We start from the raw sequence: 27226 nt of genomic DNA on the forward strand, positions 1-27226 counted from the left end.
GCAGGACGCCTGCAGTGGGCTCTGTCCCCTGGACGCTCGCCGTGACTAGAGCTCTGGGAGGGACGTGCAGGGTCTTCGAGAGAGCGGTGAGGGGGGCGCCGGGGGGCGGGGGCGCAGAGAGGGGCCTTGAGGGCATCCTGGGCCCACGCCAGCCCCAGGCCCGTCGTGGCGGCCACGCACCCAGGACTTACTTGACTTTCTTGCCGTCGCTCCTGGGAAGCTGGCCCCCAGGACGCAGAGGGGGCAGCAGGCTGGAGTACTTGCGCTTCCTCGGCCGGCCGGGCCCTCGCCGTGCGGGGCTGCGCGAGCTCTCCTCTCTCCTGGAGGCCGCAGAGGTGCGGTCAGAGGCCGGCGCCCACCCTGACCCCCCGGCGGGGTCCAGCAGAGGGCACTGGGCTCTCGGAGGGCTGCGCCTGGGGAGCTCGGCCCTCATGCGCGGGCTGGTTTCTCTGCTTGGGCGAACACCTCATCCTTCCTCCCCCTGCGTCCGGGGCCACCCCAGACCCTGGACCCCGGACCCCAACCTCCAGCCCAGCTTGGCACCCACGGGGGGCTCCCTGACCTGGAGGCAGAGGCCGTACCGCCTGCCCCGGCGCCTGAACCACGGGCGCCTTCCCCGGCCCTGGCGGGAGCACCGCCCACCCTGCCGCCGGCCCGGCCGTACTCGTGGTCATGCCTGCGCTGCAGGCGCGCCAGCTCCCGCTGCTTCTCCTTGTAGCGTCGCTGCAGCTCCGCCAGCCGCACGCGCATCTCCACCTCCTGCGTGTCCAGCCGGTCGATGGCGGCCTTCAGTGGGCAAACCTGGTGGGCGGGGGCACAGGAGCCCGTGAGCCCGGCCGGGGCCCCACGACAGGGGCGGCCAGCATGCGGGCTTCGAGGTCCCTAGGGGTTAGAGTGCCGGGGCGACCAGGGTCCCCCACTCACAGGCTTGGTCTTGGGGATCCAGGTGTCCTTGCGTTGTAGAATCTGCATGCGGGGGGTGAGCGTGGGAGCCCTGCAGGGGTCGGCAGCTGGGGGCTGGGCGCAGGAGGAGGGGCTGTCCGGGCCAGCAGCCTCCACCAGGGACCAGGCTGAGGCCAGCGTGGCCAGGCGCCGCAGGTTGAACGCCAGCACGTCCTCTTCCTCTGCAGGGGACACGAGGGTCGGTGTGTTGTGGGTGTCGGGCACATGCTGCCCCTCAGAGAGGCTCTTGATGTCGGCCCGCATCTCAGTGTGGCCCAGACCCTCCAGGCTGCCCAGCTCCCCAAAACATGAGGACCAAGGACCAAGGACCAGGATGAGGTGGCTGGGAACCGCCAGATGGGCACAGGGGCAGGCACCTAGCTCCCTGCCTCAGCTCTGGGGAGATGGGGGGACATCTCTCTTGGCTACGGGGGGCCAGGCCAGTTGGGACGGCACAGACCTCTGGGAAGCCCCCAAACCACTTAGGTGCTAAGGGATGTGGCTTGTTATGCTGCAGGCCAAATGCCCACGTAGGGTCAGAGCTGAGCTGGTGGTGGCAGAGACGGGGGTCAGACACACAGGGACACACTGGGCCCACAAGGAGCCATGGCCAGGGAAGGGCAGCCAGCCAGGGCCAGCCTGGACGGAAGCTGTCAGGTGGCAGCTGTGACTTTCAGATCATACAGCGCTGGCCTCTGAGAGGCCCGGGAGCAGCAGCACCCCAGTGGCAACGAGCACCCCAACACCCTGACTTGGCTCCTAATACCACCCTCCCAGGAAAGGAACCGGGCTCCTCGGGGAGATGGCTGGTTCGAGGGGGGGGAGGTGAGCCAGGAACACAGGACGTGTCAGACAGTGACGGGGACATGTCGGTGCCCACATGGGCCAGCTGAGGGCCACCATCAAATTAAACAGTGACGAGTGGCAGATTACAGCCAATCAGAGACAGTAAGACGCCACGAGTCACACCCATGTAAACAGAGGAGTGCACGTGAGGACGCATGAAGGGCGGGGAGAACACCCCGCTTTAAGCATGGCCTGTGAGAGATTCGCTGTGTGCCAGGGGGAAATGCCTGGCCACGGCCACAGCCACAGCCACGGCCGTGGCCACGGAGCCGCAGGGAGGGTGAGCCTCAGCAACGGAACAGAGAAGCAAGGTAGGTGCCGTGAGCGCAAACCTCTGGACGCCAGGTCTGAGCTGCAGCGGGAGGCCCTCAGCGCAGCGGGCTGCCATGTCAGAGACGCCCCGGGCGTGGGAGCTGGAGGGGGCCTGAGGGCGCTCCCCTCCCCCCAGCAGCCAGGGCAGGGTTATTCCGAAGCCCTATTCCAGCTAGAAGTTCCACACGGTGTCCTATCTAGTGGGATCACTGTGGCGGCCAAGAAGCGTCTCTGCCCCGCCAACCCCGACCCCCCTCCTCAGACTAGGCCTGCGGAGACCACAGTCCCACGGGTGAGCCTGGGAGGGGGGGGCGGTGGGCGTGGGGAGACGGGCTAGGGGGCTCTTTGCGGCTTCAAACGACACACTGTGTGGTTCTCTAGTCCGGGGGCTGTGGAGAGATGGTGACAGCCCCACCTGGTGCCTGGAGGGTGTCTCCAGCTCCTGTCCCTGGGAAGGTCTGGGCCGGGCTACCCAGACCAGCTGTGGCTCTGCAGACACACGCGAGGTTGGGGGCTCAGGCTTCCCGCCACAGTCCCATCAGACAGGCGGGGCCGGCAGGGCAGGGGTGAGGGTCAGCCAGTGGGGGAGGGGCATGGAGGTCAGCAGACTAGCTAAAGTGGGAACTAGGGGCAGGGTGGGATCTCGGCTCAGCCCATCAGCTGGTTTCAGGCTCACTCGGGAAGAAAGGGGCATCCACACTCCGGGAGGGATGGGGCCTGGACTTCCCAAACTCCAGGGTGCCTGGGAGGCTTGGGTGGCTCCTCCAGGAGCGGGATGTTCTGGGTGCCTCAGGGCCGGGCCCTGTGTGCAGGCCTCACCATCCACCGCCAGACAGACACAGGATCTGACTAGCAACCCCCTTTTCTGCCCCTGGGCTCGGCCTGGGGCTCAAGTCCCTGCATCTGTTATGAAGGTCTGGGGGCCAGGCCAAGGGTCCTGCTGCTGAGGCCTGCTGGGTGGGGCTGGAGGGGTTCTGAACACCCCACTAGTGAGGTGCCCATGAGCCAATGGCTTGGGGTTTGAGCCCCTGCCCCACCACAGCCCAGCTGCCAACCTGGTCCTCACCCCCACTGCCCAGGGGCCCCCTGGGGTCTTTCACCGAACGCCATGCCTGGCCTAGCGGGAGTTCATGGGGTCCCTTCTGGGGAGGAGGGGGCGGGAGGCTCTGCTGTCCCTTGGGCCCTGCTTCCTGGGACAGACTTGCCCACTTTCGCCCTCTGTGAATCTTCCTGCTCATCTGAGAACACGGCTGATCTCCTAATTCATTTCAAGCAAGGTGGTCCTGAGCTTATAGGGAACATTTCTGGATCCAAGAGAGTGTGCAGACCAGCCAATTAACTGGGACAGAGGGGTGGCTGGGGCCTGGGAGCAGCAGAAGGGGAGGGTGGGGACCTGGGGGTTCCAGGAAATGAGGGTGGGGGTCTGGGGGCTCCAGGAGGGGAGGGTGGGGGTTGGGGGCTCCAGGAGGGGAGGACAGAGTGGAGACCTGGCCATGGCATCTTGCTTGGTCCACACACCCTGGTGACTGGGGCGCCTGGCCTGGGCCGCAGCTGCAGCGCCCACACTGGGACACACGTGGTCTACACGTGAGCGTTCATTCAATGAATGGGCACCGGTCCAACAGGCATTCACATGCACAGACTGGGCGGCCACACGCAGCGCCCGGCATCCGCTCGGCATGCTCTGAACCAGCCACACTCACAGGGTGGCTCCGGGCAGCACCGGCCCTACCCGGGGGCCCCTGCCTCACCCTACAGCCCCCAGCCCTAAGCGAGGCCCTCCTCGGGGTCCAGCTGGGCGCCCATGTGCAGGGGCTCCCCAGCACACTGCCCTCGGCACAGTGCCGGGCCCGTCTAGGCGGATAGGAGAGTGACACGGAGGCCTCCGGGGAATAACTCCACGAGGACATTACCTCGGAACAGCGTAAAAGGCGCCGGTGATGGGCGGCAGCGAGCTTTACGCATCAGGGAACCAAGCGAGTGAGCCGAGAGACTTTGTTGGGCGCTTTCTATAAATATCACGAGCATAGCGCCTGGCTGGGGTGCTCCCCCTGGGGTTACTGTTTGGGCTTGGAGGGGGGTTTCCAGCCTGCCTGGGGTCCCCATGGGTTCCGGGCCAGCGCTCACTGTGGGGTGGCTCTAGGTCCATGCCTGCGCCCGGGGCTTTTCCGGGTGCGGGGAGCCCAGGAGCATCTCAACCGGCAGGTCAGCCCTGGGGCAGGAAGCACCAGCCCCCCAGCCCCCAGCCTGGTGAAACTGCGGGGGACATGTGGGTCCGAGGCCTGGGGACTGTCTCAGCCTCAAGCTACCTCCCCTGGGCCTGGGTGGGAGGAGGTCAGGGCTGCATGCCGACAGAGGGGAGCACAACCCTTCCTGCTTTCCCAGGTAGCCGCCTCACCCCCCGTCGGCCTGCGCACCCTTGTAGGACACCTGCTTGTAGGACGCCTGCTTGTAGGACACCTGCGAGGCCCCTGCAGGGCGCTGTGAGCATCACGACAACGGGAGGTGCTGCCCTAGAGGCCACTCCTCTGAAGCCAAGCGCCCTGCCCCCAGCCACCAGGGCCGGGGGTGGAAGGGCAGCTGTGGGGGCCGCACTGTGGGACTACGGCACCGAAGCCCACGGTCTGGCCAGCTGACCCTGGGCCCCAGAGGGCTCCCGGAGGGTGGGGCGGTACTCACCTGGCAAAGCTGGCCCCCTCCTCTGCTGCTGGATCTCCAGGTCGGCCAGCTCACTGAGCAGGGCAATGCCGTGAGTCCCTGAGCTACAGGGCGAAGGGCCTGTGCGTGGGGGTCCCGGGGCAGCGGCCAGCTGCGGGTCCGGCGGGCCGATGCCTGGCAGGTCCCCCAGGTCGATGGTGGCTGCCACCAGGGCGTCCAGGCCCAGGAGTGCTCCGGGCAGGCGGCTGTTCTTGAAAGTTGGCCCCTGGCCCTCTTCCTCCTCCGGCTTGTCCTCCTGAGCCTCAGCCCCCTCCTCCGACTCTGCTTCCTCCGGGGCCTGCTGCTTGCCTGGCCCGGCCTCATTGAGGACGCCCAGACTCCTCTGCTGCTGCGGGGCCTGGGGGCCGGCCCCTGATGAGGGCCCTGGCCCCACCTCCCCACCCCCGTCCACTGCGGCCCCCTCCTCTGCAGCCCCTCCCTGAGTAGAATGAGCCTGGCCAATGGCCTTGGGGCCCCCTCCCTCGAGGAGGGCCCCACATCGCAGTTCTCGAAGCCCCTCCAGTGGGCTGGGGTCTGTTGCCTTCCCCAGGGGTCCCCGCTCGGCAGGGTATGGGGTGGCGGCAAGGTCCTGGGTGGCCTCCCTGGCCCCTGAGGGCAACCCCGGCTCCTGTGGGCTCTGGGGGCTTCGGGGGGGCAGCTCCCCGGGCGGGAACGTCCTCGCTGGCTCAGGCTGGACCCTGGGGGCTGCAGTTTGCATAGTTTTGGGGTCCGAGAGGTCAGGAGAGTGCACGCTGCGGGACAGGGAGAAGCCCGAGCTGGCCATAGGACAGGCGTATCCAGGAGGCAGGTCTGCGAAAGAGCAGGTTTTGTCAGGAGGGGGCAGCTGTGGGTACGGGTGAACCTCTTCTAGATGGGGGAGGGTGGCCTCAGATCCCAGACTCACACCTGGGAGGGAGGGTCCCCGGCCCTCTGCCTTTGCCTTCGGAGCAGGTGAGACAGGAACGGGGAGCACGTTACACGACGGGGGGCCGAGACCCAAACTCCGGGCTGGGCCCAGCTCCTGCCACCGTCCCCGGCAGGCCAGGCACTTTGTCATTGGTGGCCGCCACTGCTGGGCAGTGAGCCCAACCCTCGTCCTGTCCTGTCTGCCAGGAAGTGGGGAGGAGATGGCGGGGGCCCTGAGTGCTTCCCCCATGGAAGGATTGTGGACGGGAAAGGAGAGAAAGAACAGAGGACATGCAACAGTGCCCTGGGCCCTGCCTGGGTAGGTGAGGGCACCCCTGCAGGTGCCCAACGAGGCGGCCCGCTCACTTCAGCTCTGCACACCCAGAAGTGGGAAAAGGCCTCAGAGTGGAAGGGGGCGGGCCAAGGTCAGCCCAGTGAGGCCCACTCTCACCTGGTTCCAACGTGCTAAGGTCGGCGCCAGACCGCCGGGCCTCCCCACTCTTGTCCTCGGAGCTGGGCAGCTTGGAGCCTGGCCCGGGGCTGCCCGAGGGGCAGACGGATAAAGTGCACGGGGCGCTGGGGCGTGGTGGCGTTGTGGGGCAGCCGGTGGGGGGCTTCGGGGTAGGCGAGTGGCAGCAAGGTGACAGCTTGGCAGGGCCTACGGTGGCCAGTGAAGGGGTGCCCTTGGCTGTGGGGGTTAAGGCAACTGGCTTGTGGGTGGACTTCAGGGTCTTCTCCTGGGCGGGCTCCTCCAGCTCCGGGTGATGGTCTTCGGGCTTCCGCTGTCAGGGTGAGGGAGAGGCTCAGGGCATCGTCCCGCGGGCGGGGATTCCAGGGCCAGGCCCGGCTGGAGCATGAGGGTCGGGAGGAGCAGTGCGCTGGGTGCCACGGGGGTGGGGGTGGGGTGGGGGTGGGGCAGGTACCTGGACGGGGGCTGCCCGCTGCTGCTGCTGCTTCTGCTGCAGGGCGTAGAGCTCTTGCTGCCGCAGGAGCTGCGACCGGGGGTACACGGGGAGCTGGCCTGGGTGCTGCACGTGGGAGGCGGGGCCCCGGCCCCCATACATGGGGGGCCACAGGGAGGCCTGGTCCATGACGTCAGCTGCGGGGAGGGCCAGAGGAGCCATCAGACCCAGCGAAACGGGACGCGGGCTGCGCCCCAGACACTTGAGTGACCCGTCTACCTCTCCCCTGCTTCCTGGGCAGCGGCCGGGGGCCTGCCTCGCTGCCCCACCCACCGCGGGCTGCTCCCTTCCTCAGACCCACTTCCCACACCCCACGTACCACAGCCTCTTACCAAGCGCATGGGGGGCGGTGTGGGGTGTGGGCTCTGAGGGCAGAATGACTAGCTGTGCGGGGCTGTCCTGGGAGAGGGGGAAGACGGAGGGCATGGAGCCGGGCACGGAGGTGGTGAAGCCTGGGGGCAAGTTCTGGTGCAGGGCGGGGTGCCCAAGGCCTGGGGACACAAGCACAGCAGTAAGGCAGCGTGGAGCGGGGAGCCCAGGCCGGCCAGGCCCCGTGCTCTTGGGCTGGTCAGCTCCAGGCCAGCCCTGCCCATCAAGCCCGGCCAGGACACGTGCCCTGCCCCATGCCCGCCGGCTGCCCCCCGACTGCCCTCGGAGCACTGACCGTAGGAATGTCCCCCCATCCACAGGGAGGGGCTGCGGGTGCGGGGCAGCCAGGGGGGGTGGGCAGGGTGCGGGTGGGAGGCCGGGTCCCCGCCCAGCTGGCCGCTCTGCAGGGAGGAGCCGCTGGCGATCATGAGATGAGGGGCCAGGTCTCCAGGGCAGCCACCTGCCGGGTGGACCCGGGAGAACTCTAGGCGGTCCTTGTTGTCCCTGTGGGTGACAGGGGTGAGGGTGGCTAAGGACAACCGCCAGCCACCCACCCAGCTCTTCCACCCCATCCTGTCGACGTCAGCCTTGGAGGGTCACGGGGACACCCCAGGATCAGGTGGGCCTCGGTACCGGGGGCCCCCGTCCCAGCTGTGGCCCTGACAGCGGAGGGAAGTCCCCAGAGCTCCCCCTGACACGACACGGGCAGAAGCCCCAGCAAAGCCCGGGGGCGGGGGGAGTGCACTACCCAGCCGGCGTCAGGCCACTATACCCAGGGCTGTGGCCTGGCTCCCGCCCCGGTGGCCAAAGCCCCCGCTCTTACTGCAGCCGCAGCTCCCGGCCGGCCAGCCCCAGGCGGTCCTCAGACAGGCGCACCCTTTCCTCCTCGGCCTCCAGGTCCAGTGTGTGCACAGAGCGGGGCGCACCGCCTGCTGCACGGGGAGGAGATGGTAGAAGGGTGGAGGGTCGGGGTGGCAGGGGAGCCAGCGGCTGAAGCAAGCAGGGACCCCGCTTCGAGCCATGGGGGCCAACGAACCGAGGGAGGGTCTCCTGCCTTGGCCTCAGGGGTTCTGCTGAAGGCAGGTGTGGGGAACTGGCGGCTTCGAGGGATGGGGCGGGCTGGTCAGCCCTTGGAGGGACGGGACTGCTGACGTGGGGAGGGGACGGCAGGAGCGCCCAGGGCCCATCCCTGGGAAGCTTCAGACGGGCCCATGAGGGCAGGTCAGCCACACTCCCCGCCTCCCTCCCTGCCAAGGGGCCTACCTTTGAAGGCTGGGGCTGCCCGTCCCTGCCGCCCGGCATTGGCGCTGTAGGCCGTCTCCGGCCGGCTCACCGAGTCCTTCTGCCGGGACAGGGCCACGGCGATGCCCACGGGCGGCTGCCTCACTTCCGCGTCACTATGCGGGGTGTCGTGCTCCCGGCTTCGGGCACAGTCGGGCCTCTCTGCCTCGCTGGGGGCCTGGGCTGGGCCCTTGGAGGCTGGGAACTTCATATCCTGCTGGGCACAGCTGGCCTTGAGGCCGCCCAGACCCACGAAGGGCGCCTTCTGGCCGACGACCAGGGCTTGGTTGCTGTACTTGAGTAAGTTCTTCATGGCCGAGACCTCGTCGGGCGGTGCGGGCAGGTCCTGGGGCAGGAGGGCGGCCTGCTGCAGGCTGCCGCTAAAGGGGTCCAGGTAGGTGCCAGGCTTGCGCTCCTCGCCAATGGCCATGGCAGTGCCCTGGCCGGACTGGACGCTCCACGGGGGCAGGTGGGGCCCGCCGTAGCCCAGAGAGGCCAGCTCCAGGGACTTGCGCTTGGCTTCAGCCCCGCCACCCCCTGGCTCTGCCTCGGGGGTCACCAAGTGCTGCTGATGCCGGATCCGGGCCACCTTCTGGGCCCCAGGGGGACCTGCGGGGGTCTCCTTGCTGGCGGTCTTATCTAAAGTGCAGCAGGCCTGGGTGACCTTCCCACCCAGCGGGTCCTGGTGGCCTGGCCGGGCACAGTCCTGTGAGTGGGCGGGCAGCTCGAAGTAGCCACTTTTGTCCAGACCGCCTTTGGGGAGCCCGGAGAAGGGGGTCTCGGGGCCTGTGCTGTTGAGATACTCCAGGCCCTTGAGCCGTGGGTTGAGTGCAGCCTCAAAGCCCCCAGGCCGCCGCTCGCCCTTGCCCTCGGCCTTCAGGTGGGCATAGGAGACCCCATAGGGCACGGCATGCTCGGGGGCCAAGGTGCCGTCGAGGTGTCGGTCTTTGCCCTCACCTGCCACGGCACAGGCCTCGGTGGCCTGGAAGGGGCGGCTCTTCTCAGCCAGGTGTCCCACGGAAGGCACGAAGGTGGGCCCGCTGGCCTTCAGGTCTCGGGGGACTTTGTCCTGCAGCGGGCAGAGCCCGTCCGGGCCCGCGTGCAGCTGCAGGCAGGGGAAGGAGCCGGCGGCCGTGCTGAGGGGCGGGGGTGGCCCGGTGGGCAGGCCGGACGGCACGGTATAGGCCACAGCATGATGCAGCATCTGCCGCCGCTCCAGGCACTCGCTGAAGGCCGGCCCGGGCTCCGCGGGGCCTGCCGCCTCCTTGGGGCAGCGTCCGGAGGCCGCGACGCCCACGCCCGGCCTCACCAGCATGCCACCCGCACAGCTGGCCAGTGCGGCCTTGCCCATCTCACCGTTCAGCACCTTGGTGTTAAGGAGGCAGGAGGCGAGGTGCTTGGGGCGGCCCTCGCAGGCCCCACGGGGCGTGACACCACTCTCCTTGCAGTGGCCGTCCGCCGGCATGGGCAGCACCAGCTTGTGGCGCTCCTTGCTGCCCTCCTCCTCGGCCGCCGGCCGCTCCTTGCCCTCCGCCGCCTTGCTGGCCTTCTCTCTGCCCAGGAGGAAGCGGTCGAAGTCCTTGGTGCCCTTCTGCAGGGGGCCGGCCTCGCCTCGGTCACGGCTGCAGGAGCCGATGGGGTGGCCGGGGGCGGCCCGGGCCACGCCGGGGAAGTTGTGGTTGGCAGGCAGGAGGGTGGGCTGGGGGGGCAGGTAGAAGTTATCTGCATGCCAAGAGAACCGAGGTCACTGGGTGAGCTGGGGCAGGGGCTGGAGAGGTCCGACTTCCCCAGGACACAGGCCTTAGGAGCCTCTCCACTGCCACCAGCTGGCAGTGACCCGCGGCTACCGTCTGGGAAGGTTTACAGTTGAAAAAGACATCGTGTCCAGTTCCCCATGCTCACCACGTGGAATCGTACACCCCGGAGCACGGGCACATTCACACTGTGCGACTGTCCGTCTAGGACTCTCGGGTCATTCTAAACCACAGTGCTGTGCCCCGTCAACGGAACTCCCGCCCCTGCGAAGGGCCCAGACCCTTGCCCCGCCCGGTGCCCAGGGATGAGTGGGGGGAGCGCAGGAACAGGTGGTAGTGAGCGCTGACCAGGCATCCCCCCCCCCCCATGCATCGCTGGGGGAGCGGGACCTGGGCCGGTCTTCACAAACAGCCGCAGAACCTTCAACGCCAGGGAGCTGCGGGCTGGCTAGGTGGACGGTGGCGCACATGGCCTGGGGCATGGCACGGCCACCACGCAGCAGGCGGTGCCCAGACACCCAGCCACACGGAGTGCTGCAGGAGCGCGCCTGCGGGCGGTGGGACCATGCACGGAGGACCGCTGAGGGCCAGCTCTGACCAGGCCCCGGTGAGAGCTCAGACCCCCAGGACAGCATGAGGCCCCATCTGAGGCTGGGCTGGTTGTGAAGGACCCGGGGAGGCCCCTGGCAACTCTGCATGGCCACTGTGGATGCCTCTGGCTGGGGCTCTGGCTCAGAGAAGGACGACGAGAAAGTGGCCCCAGCCGACAGTCCCTACTCCTAGCCTGCTACCGGCTTTCGACACCCTGCAGCTCGGGCCCATGTAGGCGGGTGGGGGGCGGGTGGAGCCCCGGCTCCCTGTGCTGGGCTACTGCTTGCTGTCCAGCCTGGGCCCTTGGCCCGGGGCAAGCCCTTCCCGCCCGGGGCCATGCTCTCTCTGGGGGTCCCCGGCCGGCTGTGGTGACGCCCACTGCTCCCAGAGCGAGGGCTGGGGTCCTGTCTCTGGGGACCGGGGGGCTACCCCCTACACCCAGCTGGGGTGGCAGACAGGCTGCGCGGAGGGCCTGGAGCCCAGAGGGGGCAGACGAGGGGGAACAAAGAACATTTGGAACTTGTAAAACTGTCCTCAGTCCAGAAGTTCCTTGTCAATTTCCTGCTAATTAAAACAAGGGGGAAGAGGGTAGCCTGGGTGAACCCTAATTAGCTTGATTTCCGAAACCCAAATGTTCCTGGATGCGACTCCACCACAGTGCTGAAAGCCGAGAGGCCACCAGCGCTCCGGGATGCCAGCGACCCGCTGCTGGAGGGGTTCTGGCTCTGGTTCAGCCCTGACGAACGCTGTCCAAACAGTTGCACTTGTGGGAGTTTGGGGGACCCAGCCCGTGGCCTGTGGGGGGCTGTCCTCGGGGGAGCAGGGCACCTGGCCCAAGCTGAAGGAAACGTGGGTTCCCTGGGAGCGTCCAGCATCTATCCATCCCCTGGGGATGGGGGTGGGGGGCTCTCTTGCCCCCCCCCCCCCACCGCAGGCCAGGTCTCATCTGCATTAATCCCAGCCGGCCAGTCCCGGGCTGGGTCAAGGCTGAGGCTTTTCCGACCTCAGCTGCCCTGCCAGGCCCAAAGTCACAAGACACACCAATGTCCTGGAGTGGGAGGCTAGTTGGGAGAAAGGGCTGGCGGGGGGGTAGGAGGACAGGAGGGTTAGCCATAGGCTCACCTCCCAGACTGCCTCGCTGCCGTCCCCTTCCTCCCCCGAGACCCCCTCTGATCTAACCACTACCTCTTGGAGCCCTGCCTGGTGTCCTGTCCATCTTCCAGACCCTGCTGGGTGTTTGGTGGGCCCCTCCTCTGCCTCCACGGAGACCCCCAGCCTCAGGGCTCCTTGGGCCCCCCCGAGCTGTGTCTGTCCTCACCCGGGGGCTCCCGTGGCACGGACCCCCACCACGTGTGTCCAGCCTCCTCCCGGATACCACTGGGAAAGCCCCTCTGTGTGGACGATGGCCCCCCTCCGAGCTGCACCCCTCCCGCAGCCTGGCCACAGACGGAGGTCATCTAGGGCCTCCTGGTCCTCGTGTCCCAATCCGTCTATACCACCTGTCATCTGAAACATGTAACCAACACAACAGTCTCCCTGCCCATCTCCTGGGCACCACCCAGACAGCCCTTTCTAAGGCCCAGATGAGATGGCACTCCACCCAAGAAAAACCTGCGAGACAGGGCCCGAAGGCCCCCCGGCCACTCCCCACAACCTGTCCTTTCTCCAGGCAGCCCCACCTCCCTCGGGCTCCTCGATGGGATCCATGCCCTGGAGGTCGGGCCTTTGCACGACAGTGTGTGCGTGCACACGGGAGAGCGTGCTCGCGCGGCCCCACCAGTCCTGTCTTCTCTTCAGCAAAGCCCCGACCTCAGTGTCCCCTCTCCAGGGACGCCTCTGGAGGCCCCCTTCTGCCAGTGGAGGGAGAGCCCCTCCTCTGTGTGCTGGGACACACTGCTGCCCCGACATGGCCTGCAGCCTCTGTGTGACCCGAGGGCCTGGTACACAGTGGGGGCCTGGGACTCGTGCTGCTCAGTGAGGCCACTGGTGCCGGCTCCTGGGGGCCTCCACACCCTGCCAGATGGCATCTTCTCCCTGGGCTGCCCAGGCAGGGGGAGGGGACAGGAAATAGGTGTGCGGGGCAAGGCTGGGTGCTGAGGGAGCTGAGCGCCACCCCTCGGGACCGCAGTTACTGGAGACGCTTCCACGGGAGCCAGAGAGGTCCCGGCAGCACGGCTGTGGCTTCAGAGTGCTCACCTGGCCCCAGCGCGTAACCTGCCTCTGGCCCTGCTCCTGGGACGTTCAGCCCTCCAGGAGCCTGAGAAGCAGGCTCACTCTCCTTCAGCCCCTGCACTGCTGTGGCTGAGACCCGGGGGAAGGTCTGCCCAGGCGTGCCGCCTTTACCCAGGGCCCCAGAAGCCCCCGGCCCCGCCCTGCCCCACCCTCCGGGATGCCCTGCGCCCCAGACCCCAGCACGGCCCCAAGCCAGCACTTGCCTTTTTGGGTTCCATAGAAACGATGTTGCCCGTAGAGAACATTGCTGTTTCCATGGTGATCCAAGTGGCTCATGGGTAGGAAGGTGGATGCCAGACTCCCCGAAAATCTGGGGTACCCTGGAGCTAGAGAAGCAAGGAGACTGGCTACAGAGTCACCTCCCAGGCCGAGGCCGCGGCCGCCCCGACCCTAGGGAGGTGAGAAGCGGTGGGCAGCCCGGGGGCGACGCCCCGCAGAGCCGGGTGCATAGTCCGCCGGTGGGAAATCAACCCATCAATACATCATATTAACTCTGACTTGACTAACACCATCCCTCTGGTGCGGCACAAATTGAATTGCTGATGGGCTGGGAGAGGAGGATGGGGGACGGAGGAGGGTGCCTGTGCTTCCTCCCCCAGCAGCCCTCGGCAGCACGGGAGCTCCGGGCAGGGCAGCAAAACGGCTCTGGAGAGGCAACCTGGGAGGACACACACGCTGGACACGGGCTCGACTCCCAGCCAGCACGGCCAGGGCCAGACACCCCCTTGGCCTGCTACGTCCAAGCTACTGGGCGGCTCCGGGGTCGGGCAGCCCATGCCCTGGGGCTGGCGCAGTTGGGGTGTGGCAGAGCCCTGTCTTGCTGGAGGCGGCCGGCCCCGCGGGCTGTCCACGGGCTGGGCTTCCTCTGTGCTCTGCGATCTACAGAGGGAGCTGGCCCCCAGCCCGGAGACCCTCCCTGGCACTTCTGAGTCATGCTAGCCAGGCCCTTCTCTGTCCCCCTGGGGCCTAAACTGTCCTCCAGGCCTGGCCCTGCCCAGCACAGGAAAACCAACCGCACCCTGCCCCCCCCCCACCCCCCCATCCCCACCAGCCGTGGACCTTGGGGGCTCCAGCCATCTGGGACACACACACTGGCCCAGAAGGGATGAAGACGGACAGAAGTTAGCATGGCCTGGGAGGCCCGTCCAGGCCCTGGGGCCCTGGCCAGGCACAGGTGTGTCTGCTGGACGCCCAGAGCCACCAGTCACCTTGAATGTGGTTCTTCACCACCAGTAATTCCTGACCTGGCCGAGCAGGGAGCGGTGGCAGTGTGGGCCCATCGCCGGGGCCGCCGAGTGGCCAGCTGGGCTGTGGCGGGCAGGACAGTCTTACTCTAAGACTTGTGCTTTGAGCCAATGCTCTGAACTTCTTCTCCATGGAAAATGTGCTCTGTAGGAGTTTCTCTTGGGGACCCCATGATTGTCCCAAGAGCGGCCGGCTCCTGGGAGTAGCTTCCCACCCTTCCGGGCAGCCTTGGCTGCCAAGAAGGAGCAGCCATCCAGGGGTTTCCCCAGGGAGCAGGGCCACAGGGACAGGGAGAGGGAGGAGCTGCCACGGGGCCCTGTAGACAGCCGTCCCGGAAGGGCAGGACAGGCCAGGTCCCCAGGCGAGTGCCTGTCGTAGGCATGCCGGGAGCCACACGCCTGGGGACCAGGGGCACCGGCACCCCCTCTGAGTGTGTCACAGTGGGGTCCATTCCATCTTGCTCATCAACTGTTTTCCAAACTCCATTTATGACCGAACCCTCTGCTGCCCCATTGGAACATTCCTTGTAACAGCTGGTGGCTGAGCACTCCAGAGTAACTTGTGGGAAACACCTTTCCAGAAGGGGCAGGGTCAGAACCACAGGACAGACCTCCAGGCCCCCATGTCCTCAGAGGGCCTGGGGCATTCACTCACTGCCTGAGGTGGGCCTGCCGGGATGCCGAGGCTGCCTGGGGGTCGGGGGGAGGGTGGAGGCCGGTGGGGCCTGGCTGTATCTCAGTGTGGGGGGGCAGCTGTGGGTGCACGGGGGGGGGCAGCCCGGAGCCCACTGTCATTATCAGGGGCCCTGGAGCCCCTCGCCAGGCCTGAGGCTAGGGGGGAGCTGTGCCAGCATGGGGCAGGCTGTCTCTCAGCTCAGAGGTTACGAATGGGGCTGCAGGAGCAGAGCTTGGAGTGGAACACGGCCAGCAGGGAATGGGGGTGCTCCCGGATCCCCAAAGAGCAGGCTCCCATTCCACACGGGGTGGCCTGCCACCCGATCCCAGCGGGCCCTGCGGCAGAGGCAGGCCACCCTCCAGACCCTAATGATGCCGTCTTATGTCCTCTGGCCCAGTGGGTCCGAGGTGAAGCTGTGGAGTCCCCTCCCCAAGGACCGTTCTATGCAGAATGTGTCCCAGGTCCCAGAGGCTCACAGCACCCCACTACACCGGCCCCATCTGCAGCCTCCAGGAGGCCCTAGAGGTCTCCCTGCTTCGGGCTCACACCCCTGGGCTCATCTGATGGCTCGGGAAAGGTGCCAACGGCCGCCCTGGCCTGTCCCCTTGAGCCCCTCCTGCTGAAGGCAGGGCTGGGTCCGGAGAGCCTGGCCAGCTGGCCTGGTCCGTGTGCCGAGATGCATCTGGAACTGCTGCTCCTGAGATTAAACTCAGCTCCTGGAGGCCTTGACAAACGCTGCGAGCGGGCCGGGGACAGGAGCAGCAGGGCAGGGGGCCAGGCCTGTGTGCGCTGTATGGGGGAGCGGTGAAACCACCACAGCTGTCCCCTTTTAACTGGCTGCTGTTAAATGTTTTACGGGCCTCGTTTTGGTAAACAGAAGTCTGTAAATTCCTCCTTCCCAGAACCCGTTTCCCGGGCGTGGACCCCCCCCCACCCCCCACCCCGTGACCCCCTCGGGAGGTCCAGGCCTGCAGCCCACCCGGCCTCTTGGGGAGCAGGCGCTCAGCTGGCAGGGTGGGGGCAGTGAGGGTACGGCCTGAGCTGGTGGCCGTCCAGGCCGGGGCGCAGGGGCCCCACTCCCACCTCCAGCCTCCCCCCGAGACCCCAGAGGGGATTTGGGCTGGGGGGAGGAAGTCGGGGGCCCACGGGGGGAAGAAGCAGCAGAAGGGGCATGGGCTGGGGCCTGGGGGGGCTGGAAGGGGATCTGGGGGGCCCCTAGCCCAGCCCTTTCCCCCAACATGATCATGCTCTCTGAACTGAGGAAAATAAACAAGGATTTTACAAACCGGAGCAGCTGTTCTGAGAGGGCATCAGCCAGGGCCGATGTGGCTGGGACCCCCGGCTGCTAGCCTTGAAGGGGCTGTGGCGGGGGGTGAAGGTGGGGCTGCGGTCATCAGGAGGGCTCGAGGCACAGGGATCGGAGTGGGGGGCTGGATATCCAGGAACCCAGGACCAGAGGTCCTCAACCCCACATTCCTGCAGGGGACAGTGTGGTCTGGGACCTCCTTCCCAGACCCTTGTATCCCTTGCAGTTGGGGCTACCGTGACCACCTTAAGGGACAGGTGGTGATTGCGTGTAAATCAACGGTCCATGGTGGGGGGCCAGGTCCCGGGCCCATCCCTGGGTTCCCACCGCCCTCGAGGCCCTGGAGGGCCTTGATGAGCTCTGAGGCAGGGCCCCGGGCCTCAGTGGGCGTCTCATGATGGACACTCTCCATCTGCCGTCGCTGCTGTGAGCTGCCAGGAGACTCAACCTAATCCCGTGACACAAGGGACAACAGGGGACAAAGGGTCAAGGCCATCACCCGGTGGCTGTAATGAAGCACAAACAGTCAGGTGCTGGGCAGGAGCAGCGCAAAACAGGTCCCTGGGCTGCTGGGGGCAATGACCCCACACCGCGACGCCTTCGCTGGCTCTCCGGGAAGGTCGCGGGAAGTTGGGGGGTGGGCAGAGGACAGCGGGCAGCTCGCCCCAGGTAGGGGCTGCTCTGAAGGCAGGTCTGAAGCACAGCAGAGATAGGAACAAAGGCAGGGACACTTCAGAGGGGACAAGGACAAGAAGACAGGGGTGCCATGGAGGGCGGGGGCTTCTCCCAACCCCAGTGAAGAGGTGGGTGCCTGGGAGGACCCAAGGCCCTCTGCAAGCCCCTGAGCCACGAGGAAGGAGGGGCGGCCCCGGCACCCCCGTGTCTGCCCTCCTCTCCCAGTGGAGCCGCTCGGCCCACCCCGCAGGACCTCCTCACGCCTGGGTCCCACTGCAGTCCTTCCCCACCCACCCCGGGCCAGACCCCAAACCTCTGCTCCACTAAGGCTGGGGGGCAGCAACCCCCCGACCCTGCCCTCCCAGGGGCCGCCTTCCTAGGGGGGCGCTGGGCACTGCTCTCGCCGTCTCTCAGGAGGCCAGGTCTGGGGGCAGGGGGTGTGGCCAGCCAAGCAGAGGACCGGGACTCTCTGGGGGAGGCTGGGGGTCCCCAGCGCAGGCCCACAGAGCTCAGTAGACTCCCGCCACCTTCCCTCCGCCAGGGTCCTGCCTTTCCGCAGCAGGCGCCCCTGTCCCCAGGCCACCTTGGCAAACAGCACTGCTATCTCCCTGCATGGGTCACCCTCCCCTATCCTGAGGCTCCAATCCCTGGACGAGCCTTGAGCTGGGGCGGCGGGCCGCCAGGAGGGTCCCAGCGTCAAACCCGGAAGGCAGCTCCCCACAACATGACCACTGGGGGCGGGCTCTGAGGAACCAGACTGCCCGTCTGGCCAATCAGAGCCCTGTCTCCTCTGGGTCAGGCCCACTCTTGGGGGGGTTCAGCAAGGGTCAGCCCCTCCAGATGCAGCCCCAGCAGACCTCGCACCCCTGCCTGCCTGCCGGCCCTCATGGATCCCACCCTGGCCCTGCCACACTCCTGTCAGTCAGGATGCTGCCACACATGGCCGGCTAGGGGTCCTGGCCCCACGCCTGACCCTAACTGGATGCTGGCTCTCTCCCACGTGACACCCCTTCCAGGATGTCAAGTGTGGGCTTCAAGTGTGGCACACAAGTCTACTAAATGACAGTGACCACCCAGAATGCTAGGTTCAGAAGGATTCTGAGGCTGTACCCACATGCCGCTGGAGTGCTGTGATTGACTAGTTTTTAATGTCTGCCCTGGGAAGGGGAGGAGCGTTGGCAGCTAGCTGGCAGGACATGGGCCATCCCTGCTTTAGTATCTGAAGAGAATAAGCTTGCAACAGCCCCTCCCCATGTCCTCCCTGCTTCCGTCCAGAGGCCCCCTCACACTTGGTGGTCAGACCCGTGGGGGTCCACGCTGGGCTTTCAGAGTGAGACTCCCTCTCTGGGATGGAGTGGGCTTCGCAAGCTCAGCGCTCGGGGAGAGCCCACGCCTCAGCCTCCCACAGCTGGGGGTCGGGGCCCCGGTGTGGGCTCTTGGTGGTTTCGGTCTCATCCTATCTGTCCAAGTCCCGGTTTGGCAGCTCCATGCATACACACTGCCCCCCACTGCACAAGGTGCGGGGCCTGGCAGCCCTGGTCTCCTCCCAGGCCCAGAGGAGTGCTAAGAGCAGGGGAAGGGGACGGGCTCCTGCAGGCATCTCTGGAACAAAAGCAGTGGGCAGCCTGCCTGGGATCCGGGCAGGTCATGGACCGTCCCGGGCTCCTGGCACACGCTCTGCACGGAGGAGCAAGGCTCAGGGTGCCCAGAGCACAGAGGCAGAGCTCCTCAGAGCGAGGTGGGGCAAACCGGCGTGACCCCCAAAACCTTCACTGACATCCCACAGTACAACTCTGACTGCTAGGAAGCCATCCAGGGGCGGCCACCTGCCCTCCAGAGGGCTCCAAGCCCCATGGTTAGGGTGGCCTGGCCACACGCAGGCCAACGTGCCTGGGGCCACGAGAACACCCCAACCCAGCCCCACATACGGCTGGGCCGCAGACAGGCCATCTTCCCCGAGCGGTGACACAGGGACCTCTCCCCAGCGTGGAGAGTGCTGTCCTCACACGCACTCCCTCTGCAAATGTCAGCCCAGGAAGGGGCCAAGGCTGCTGGCCCAGTGGTGGACAGCTGCCACAGGGCACAAGCCAGGACAGAGTGGTCGCCGGCGAATGCCCAGGGAGGCCTCCGCCTGGCACGGGCTGGCCAGGAGGCCATGCTTTGACTGTATCACGCTGGGTCAGAAGGGCTCTTCTGGTCAGGGCGGTGTGCAGCCGGGGCGACGGAGGCCCAGACGTGCCGTGGGCTCCCAGCCTCTTGGGCACCACTCTTGAGCAGTGACGATGACCTTTGCAAGGGGCAAGGGCCTTGGGCCTGGTCCCGCACGGTCCTGACTCCCCCTGCCCCCCACAACTGCCTGGGCACGGGGCCGCAGGCACCCTGGCTTGGGTCCCCATAGGAGCTGGAAAAGGGGGAACCTACTCCCGACACGAGGAAGGCAAAGGGAGACAGGGTTCGGGGACACCCGGGGCCTCCGAGAGAAAGGGAGCAGTGGACAGCCTCCCAGTCAGGCTCTCCGGACTCGAAGCCCACCACACACTTTCCCAAGCCTGTTTCCTCCCCTATAAAACGGGGAGCCGCCCACATACCAAGTGTTGCCCAGAGAAGTAAACAAGCCAGAGCCATCCCTGGGCCAGGGTCAGCACAAAATGTCATTATCCCAAGCACCACAGCTGTGCTCCTGGCCTGACCTAGAGCCAGGGACTGGCCCTGGCCTCCCGACCTCAGGGCCACCTGTGGCCTCAGGACCGGGAGCAGCACCGGGCAGGCTGGGCCAGCAGAGTGGCCCCTGCCCGGGACTAGCCTCCCAGGGATCAGGTTGGGACCTGTGCTCCCAGCAACCAATTACACAAGTCAGGAGCCCCCTGGAGGAAGCCCAGGTCAGGCCTGCAGCTGGGGGGTGGACTGCAGGCTGGGACCCTGATGGGGACATGGACCAGGGCAGGGTACAGCCAGGGATGGGGGGCATCGGCAGGGGTCAGGGAAGGCTGGCCACACAAAAGCCCCAAGGAGGCTCTGGAGGGGGTCCGAGGTCCACAAGAGACGGGCCTCCCTGATTTCCGTGTTGGGACCCAGGGAACTTGGGCGCCTTCCCACACTCTGTCCTCAGATCGCAGAGCAGTCAGCTGTCCCCACGAGCCACCTCCTTCCTTCCAGCATGGGCAGGGGTCAGGGAGGCAGGGCGAGGGGGCCGCAGATGTGGGCGCCTCCTTCCCCGCTCAGGAGAGGGGCGCTAAGAGTCATCAGTGGTTCTGGGGGGGCGGAGTCCCAGGAGATTTGAGCCATCAGGGAAACTGAGGCCAGGAGAAGAAGGAGCTGACAGGGCTTGGGGAGAGGGGCCGGGGTCCAGGGCGGAGACACGCCTCAGACAGCTCCTCCAGATGGTTCTGGAATACAGAGCTCCAGGAGGCAGGATGACCTCTGGGGTCACGCGGAGATGATGGAAGCTGGGTGACACCTTGGTCCCTCACACAGCCGTGCTCCGGGCTCCCACTCCCTCCCCAGCGTTCCCATGAGGCTGAGGCCTGAGGTCCTGGAGGGGCAGCTGGCAGGATGTGGGGAACTGGGGGCTGGGCGCAGCAGGGAGCGCCCACTGGAGGCCGGCCCAGCCCCAGAGGGAGGCCCGCGGGGCCCACAGCCGGGGATGGCACGTGGGCCTGCTGCCTCCCAAGGCTCCCCCTCCAGGTGGCACAAGAGACCATGAGTAGCCCGGGCTATGGTGTGCAGCAGCTAAGGGGCCCCACCCCTCCCCAGCTGAGCCCCCAGGAACAGAATCCCCTTTCACCGGCCCTGTGGGTGGTCCCAGCCCGGCAGCTGGGGGTGGGGTGGGGAGAGAGGGGCCAGGCTCCATGACAATGGGACCAGCTGTGCTGTGAGCCCCCCCCCCCCCCCCCCCCCGCTCCAACCCACCCAGGGCAGGCGACCCACCCAGGGCAGGCGGGCTGGACACTGGCTCACCCCTGCCCTGGGCCAGTTCCGCCACCCACTCCCACCTAAGCCTCAGAGGGGAACGTCCAGCTTCCGGCAGGACCCTTCATTTGGGCGAGCCTAGGAGGCCCGGAGGCTCTGCCCCAGGCCAGATGTTCCAGGGCGGCTCCTCTAGCGCCAGGGTGCCTCCCCTGCACCCCAGCTGCTCCGCCAGGGTTGCAGGAAGCCTGGGCCCTTGCTCTGGGGGCTGCCCCCAGCTGGCGAGCTAGGTCCGCTAACAGAGAGGTGGGGAGTCCTGTCTGGAGTTGGCGGGGTGGGGTCACCTGAGTCTCTCCCCTGACCTGGCCCCCACCTGCTGCCCTGTCCTGGCCTCCTGACCCTTTAGGGGCCCAGCCCTGGGCCAACCCCAGGTCAGGGAGGGGTTGGTGCACAGGCTTTGTGGGGCACCTGCCACCCTGCCCATCCTGGGGGCGGTGGAAGAAAGCAGGACGAGGGTGAGAGCCAGACCTCTAAGCAGCCCGCCCAGGCAGCCCACCATGCCTGCCGGCCCCCACTCTCCGGCCGTGTCGCGTGCCCCCCGCCCGCCTCACCCCCCTTCTCTCCGAACACACACGGCAGAGAAACAGGCCCCGGCACGCGGGGAGCCAGCTGGCACCCAGTCAAACTAGCAGCCAGGCACGCTGCCAGGGCAGCCAGCCAGCAAGCGCTGCCACTCGCTCCGGCCCCACCCGCCTGCCGGCCTTTACGCTCCAAGCTTGCAGCGAGGCAGCCGGCACCACGTGGCCTGTCGGGGGAGCGAGGCTGCAGCAGGCAGACAGGCAGAGGGCGGAGGGCAGGGGAACCCCCGCAGGAAGGAGATCCCGAGGCGGGGCAGCTCAACGGAAGGCAGAGAAAAGGGAGACGGCGAGGGGGTAAACTGAGGCACAGGCCTGGAAGGTATATGTGGTTGCATGGACCCCAGGACACCCACACACCAGCTACCCTCAGGTAGGACCTGGCAGGTTGGGGCGGGGGGCGGGGGGTGTGCTCTCCCCTTCAGAGCTGCTGCCCCTTCCGAGGCCCATCTCGGCCTTGGACAGGCTCTGCTCCCTACACGCCCTGTGCTCCAGAGGCGGGATGGGTGGTTAAGAGGCCACATCCTCTCTTCCGTCGTCCTCTGTCCACCTGCCCTTGCCCACTGAGCCCCTCGCCGTGGCAGGCATGCTCTCCCCCAGCAGGCTGCGGGCACGTGGAGCCCCAGGCGGTGCAGGCAGTGTTTGGGGGCTGGGTGGAGGGACAGGCCTCAGCGCTGGCCTGAGAGGGACAAATGTCCTCAGTGTGGCCTAGCCCTGACCCTCTTCCCACTCAGGCCACAGAGAAGCCTCTGGAGCACTCTGGCCAGGGTGGAGGCAGGCCCGCACAGGCTAGGGTGCCCCCCCCAGCCAGGTGGACTCTCCTGGGGCTGCAGCTCGGGGTGGCCGGGTGCCCCAAAGGCTACCAGCCGCTCGGCTGGTGCAGCCGTTGGCTCAGGGGAAGTGAGTGGCGGGAGGCCGTTGAGGGTGCTGTCTGCAGCCTGCCTCCCACCCCACCCTCCCCACAGCCCGCAGGGGGCAGGACAGGGACACCTTCTCCCCGAGCCCCAGGGCAGGTGGCACTGCCCACAAACCGCCCTCCATGCTGGCGAGGTCCCCAAGGGGGGGACAGAGGGGAAGGGGATACATGCCTCCTGAAGCAGAGCTGCCACCCCGACCACGGGCCATCCTTGCATGGAGGGGAAACTGAGTCAGCCAGCCCGGGTGCGCCCGTGCGCCTGGGGCTGGGGCTGGGGCTGGGCCCGGGTGGGGCCGTGGCCGTTATTCCGTTACTTTATTTTGAGGTGGTCCCCCCCTGGCTGTTGCAGGCCTCCTGCAGCCTGCTACCCCACACTCGGCCCCTCCCTCCCACAGACATCCTTCCCAGATGCTCCTGCCAGGGCTGGGAGCCTGCCTGGCCGACACAGAAGGCGGAAGGGCTGGAGGGGCCGGGGGGAGAGGTGCGGAGAGTCTGGGGCCCACCCACAGCCGCTTCGAAGCTCGAGCCAGGGCCCAGCCCCCTCTGCACCGGCTCTCCCCGGGGAGGCCCCTCAGTGTGCAGGGGCAGGGAGCCCGTGGGGTGGAGGTCAGTGTGGGCCAGCGATCCTGCTCTGCCTGCCCGAGGCCTCGGGCCGCCCTGGCCTCCCCACCAGGAACGAGGGCCGCTCCTTATCGCCTGCCCAACACGGGCCCTCCACACAGCGCTCAAGGCCCAGATTATTTTAACAACTGTCCCTCACTTGTCACCTGTCCTGTTTGGAAAACAGCCCCTTTCTTGTTGCACAAAGAGGTTTCTCTGGCTCTCCAGCAGCGCCGGGCGCTAATCTCCCTGCCTGGAACACGCGGCAGGCGCAGTGTGTGGGTGCGCGCTCGGCAAACTGCGGTGCCTGCCGCCCAGCAGTCACTGAGTTACGGCGGTGCCCGTGCCAGGAGCGGAGAGCCCTCTGCGCCCGCTGCCAACAGCAATTACCTCTCTGCGTGCCAGCCAGCGCTGCCGGGCTTAACCCTTCCCAAGCCGCCGGGATACCAGCAAGCGTGGGCCTAGGGCTGCTACCCACGTCGCCGCACCAGGGGGCTGAACAGACCGCAGAGAGCTGGGGACACTGCGGGGAGCTCCAGAGTCCCAGAGGGGCCTCCGGGGGCCTTCCTGCCAGCCACACAGCCTGTGCGTGCAGGGCTGCGTTCCATAGGAGGCCAGGGGCCTGGGAGGGACTCTGCTCATGTTGACAGCTCTCTCCTCCCCACCCCTCCCTCCCGGCGGGCACATCTGGAGCCCACACCTCCCCGAGTCTGGGGAGGTGGGTGCAGCCCCAGGCAGAGGGTGCAGCCCGGCCCCGGCCTGCCCAGCTGTGCTCCACATTTCCTCGGCTCCCCCAGAGCCCCCTCAGCCCCACCTCCTTCCCTCCCTCTCTGCCCATCTGTGCTGCATGTCTGGCTGGGACCACGGCCTGGTGCCCCCCCACCCTGTTTCCAACCAATTACCACCTCCGCCATGGGGGCTTCCTCCGCAGGCCACAGCAGGGGAGCCCCTCTTCTTGCCCCCGCCCCGGACTTACCTTCATGGGAGTGGGAGAACCAGATCTGGGAGGTGGCGGGGTGGGAGGCGCGGTAGGCCTGCTCCGAGGGGGCTGGGGCGGGGCCGCTGGGGTGCGTGGGGGCCGCCGAGCCCAGGCTGCCGGTGAGAAAGCTGCCCATGAAAGAGGAGGCCGGAGAGTTCCCCATCAGGCGGCTGCCGGCTGTGGACACGGGGGTGGGGGGTGGGGGGGCAAGAGTGAGTCTGGGCAGGGCAACCCCACCAGGGAGCCCTGCCCGGTGCTGACTCTCGAGCCCCCAACTCCCGGGGCTTCTGTCTTCAAATAGCTGAGGGGCCTCCGGCAGGAGAACCCGCCCGCCCTGCCCAACAGGCGCGCTCGGGGTCCGGCGCCCTCCCGTGACCGTTTGCACTTCTGCCCCCCGCCCCTCAGCAGCCAGATGCCAAGCACTGTGTCTGTGGGGAACAAGCTGGTCTGCGGGGGGGGCCTTCTCCTCTGAGGCAGAGCCCCTCTCTCCCAGGCCCCGGTCCCTCTGCCGGGGCAGACCTGCCAGACTGCTTTGCCCACACCTCCCAGAGAGCTCCAGCGTCAGCAGAGGCCCCAGCCCTGCGGGCCCCGCAGCCTCTGCCCACCCCCCTGGGCAGCACCGGGTGGGGGATGGGCCTCTCCCCACAGTGGGGTCCCCAACCTTCTCCCCCAGGTCCAACCGACGGACTCCTCTGCCCAGTCCCAGGTGAGCGAGACCGAAACGAAGGCCGCAGAGGGAAGGATGAGAGAAGCCTGAGGAGGAAGTGAGGACCCGCTTTTCACAGCCGCCGGGGTCTCTCGGGCTCGGTCCCCGATTGGGCGGACAGGCGGGCGCACACAGCCATCTGCCTCCCAGACCCTCTGCGCTTCCCCCGGTAGCCGGCCTCGCGGCCCTCCAGGTCCACCGGCACCCTCGCCACTGCCTCCTCTCTCCCCAAATCCAGTGGCCACGGCCAGGCTGAGCGAGCCTCCCTGGATTTCCATGCCAACCGGGCATCTGCGCTCACAGACCGCTCTCCGAGGAGCAGCCCCCCCGGGCCTGGGGGTGGTTTGGGGCTGCACTTCGAGGGCCCCGCTCTGCCAGCACCTTGTCACCTGTTCCACGGGCAGTGAGCCTGGCTGGGGACCATCCCAGGGGATGGGGAGCGGGGACCTGGGGGCTCACCACCCGGTCGGGCTGAGTGTAGGGGCCCGGTGGGTTTTGCAGGGGCCCTGGGGGTCCCCAGAGGCTGCAGGCCCTGCCCAAGGTGAGTCAGGGCAGCTGTTTCCCAGCCCGGGGGGGGGGGGCAGGGGGAATTTGTGAATTTGTGATTCCTCATCCAGCCTGGCGTGGCCCTGGGAGCTTCCCAGACATGGGGTGACTCAGCACAGAGGAGGCAGGGCCCAGAGCAGGGGAGAGGGAGGGGCTGCCCCGGTGGGGACCCTGTCGGCCTCCAGCCCCGCCAGTGAGTGAATGGGACATTACGGAGGAAAGGGGCCATTCCTGGCGTAGGCCACAGACGCAGGGCTGTGAGCGCTGGCGGGAGCACTGGGCTACACGCTGACCTCTGTGGTGGGTGTCAGGCTGCACGGAGACCCTGACAGGACCCAGGGGCAGGGGATGAAGGTGCCCAGGAGCCAGGGACTTCCCGGACCGCAGGGCTGGGACTGCCATGGGCCGCGGCCAGACCACAGGCGTCCAGCCAGGGGAGGGGACTCTGGGCTGGGAAGGGAAGTGTGGGCCTCCAGGGGCCGCGGGTGGAGGGGCAGGAGTGGGAGGGTGGCCTCCGCTGGGCTCCAGGGACCCTGGGGGGGCCATGCCTGGGGGATGAGCAGGCCTTTTCCTGCCTCGCCCAGGCCGGCCGAGCTCCCAGGGCTTCCCACCCCCGCACCCTCCCAGGGAAGTCCCTCCCACTCTGCTCCTCCCGGGACGGTGGGAAGCAACCCAGTCCAAGAGTAGGGTCTGGATAAAGGATTTCTCCAGGAGTTCGGCCTGAGAAGCCCGCACCTTGCTCTCTCCCACACCGCGGGGGTGAGGCGGCAGGCCAGGCCCCAGGCTGGGCGGGAAATGCAACTCCAAGTCCTACAGGGCCCTCTGGCCCTCTGGTGCAGAGAATCTGAGGCTTGGCGGGGGTCCCTCACAGGGTGGCCCACCCCTGGGTGCTCCCGCAGAGGTGGCAGGCAAGCTCTGAAGACCCACCACCACGGCCCCAAGGGTCACCCACCTGGGGCAGGGACAGATGGGGAGCAGGCCTGAGGCCCGGGGGGCAGTCCGAAGCTGAAATCCGGGTCGGGGAGGTCCCAGGACCTCATGGCCCTCTCCCGGGAGACTGATCCCAGCCTTGGGTGGGGACTCTCATGGGTGCCCTGTTCTGATGCCATCCCAGAAAGGGGTCCCACTGCACAGGGGTGTGGGGGGACAGCACCTCAGCTCAGCCAGCCCCTGGTCCTGGCTCCACAGAGCAGGGGACGCACCAATGACAGGCAGTGCTTCCCGCTGTGCCAGAGCCCCTGAGCCTGCGGCCGACCTTGCCCCACACAGCCTGTCTCCTGACCCAGGAGACCTTCTTGGGGACCCTCAGAGAGCTGGTTTCTCAGAGTCCAAGGAAGGGACCCATGCCCCAGAGCGTGGGGAATGAAGGGGGTAGGACAGCGTGCCAGCCCGGCCCCTCCCCCACCCTCTGGCCTTCTGGGCCACCCCTGCTGCTCTGTGTCCAGGTCTCCAGGCCATCTACCTGGGGGCCTTCCCTCCGCTTTTTCCCTTTCACGTGGGAACAGAAGAGCCTCGTCACGCAAATACGATGTCTGCATCTCCACTGTAAAATACACACGAGGAAGGAAGCGGGGTCACTGGAGACCCCAGGCCCAAAGAGCCACCGCAGTGCCCCAGACACACGTGCCTCGTCCTGACGCAGCGCCACAGGTGACATTCACCACCCCCGCTGCACACAGACACCACCCCATGCCCTGAGCCCCCCGAGAGACTCCCTGCTAAAACCCCAGTCTGCAGCGCCAGGTCCCGCCAGGGGCTCCCACACCCCCTGACCCGCAGGCCAGTCCCCCCGGCCCGGAGCCTGTGCCCCAGGGCTCCACAATCCTTGCTCAGAAGGGTTCAGTCTCTTCCCTGCCACCCTGGCCTGGCAGCTTGGACGCAGTTGAAGGTCCTGCAGGCCTCGCCAGGTGGGCTGCGGTGCTCGGTGGCAGGGAGTGGGCTGATGGCCCCCGGAGCCTCCCCTACCGGAGCTGGCTCTCACTGTCACCTCCACCTCCAAGGAGTCTGGAGATGGCAACGTGCCTGGCCAGCAGGGGCATGGGCAGACCTGGCTGCCGCCTCCCCAGCCCCTCCCGCCAACCAGTAGCCAGCCCCAGACAGAGCGTGAGCAGAGGCGGCCTGGGCCCTGGCCAGGGCTGGAGCCTC

General features: G+C 67.3%; 1 protein-coding gene and 1 long non-coding RNA gene across 3 annotated transcripts in view; one reads left to right on the top strand and one right to left on the bottom strand.

The window, feature by feature from the left end:
- BAHCC1 (BAH domain and coiled-coil containing 1) overlaps positions 1-27226 on the bottom strand; it is a 62733-nt gene that overhangs the window by 11719 nt on the left and 23788 nt on the right. Inside the window, exons 3-14 of one of the 2 annotated variants that reach the window (XM_087854004.1) lie at positions 23827-24006; positions 13096-13218; positions 8298-10037; positions 7858-7963; positions 7330-7538; positions 6998-7156; positions 6627-6802; positions 6155-6485; positions 4780-5607; positions 925-1124; positions 665-801; positions 192-320 (exon numbers count right to left, since the gene is read on the bottom strand). In XM_087854004.1, coding sequence (XP_087710130.1) covers positions 192-320; positions 665-801; positions 925-1124; positions 4780-5607; positions 6155-6485; positions 6627-6802; positions 6998-7156; positions 7330-7538; positions 7858-7963; positions 8298-10037; positions 13096-13218; positions 23827-24006 — 4318 coding nt within the window. Of the gene's footprint in view, positions 1-191; positions 321-664; positions 802-924; positions 1125-4779; positions 5608-6154; positions 6486-6626; positions 6803-6997; positions 7157-7329; positions 7539-7857; positions 7967-8297; positions 10038-13095; positions 13219-23826; positions 24007-27226 lie in introns of both variants that reach the window. The other variant, XM_087854003.1, reaches the window with a different exon arrangement.
- On the top strand, positions 21581-24918 carry LOC148107915 (uncharacterized). The gene is made up of 3 exons (XR_015721224.1): positions 21581-21707; positions 24503-24593; positions 24774-24918. It is a non-coding gene; the product is annotated as an uncharacterized LOC148107915 (long non-coding RNA).

This window comes from Ursus americanus, chromosome 23 (genome assembly GCF_024610735.1).
Source record: "Ursus americanus isolate L20-20 chromosome 23, mUrsAme1.1.p, whole genome shotgun sequence".
NCBI lineage: Eukaryota > Metazoa > Chordata > Mammalia > Carnivora > Ursidae > Ursus > Ursus americanus.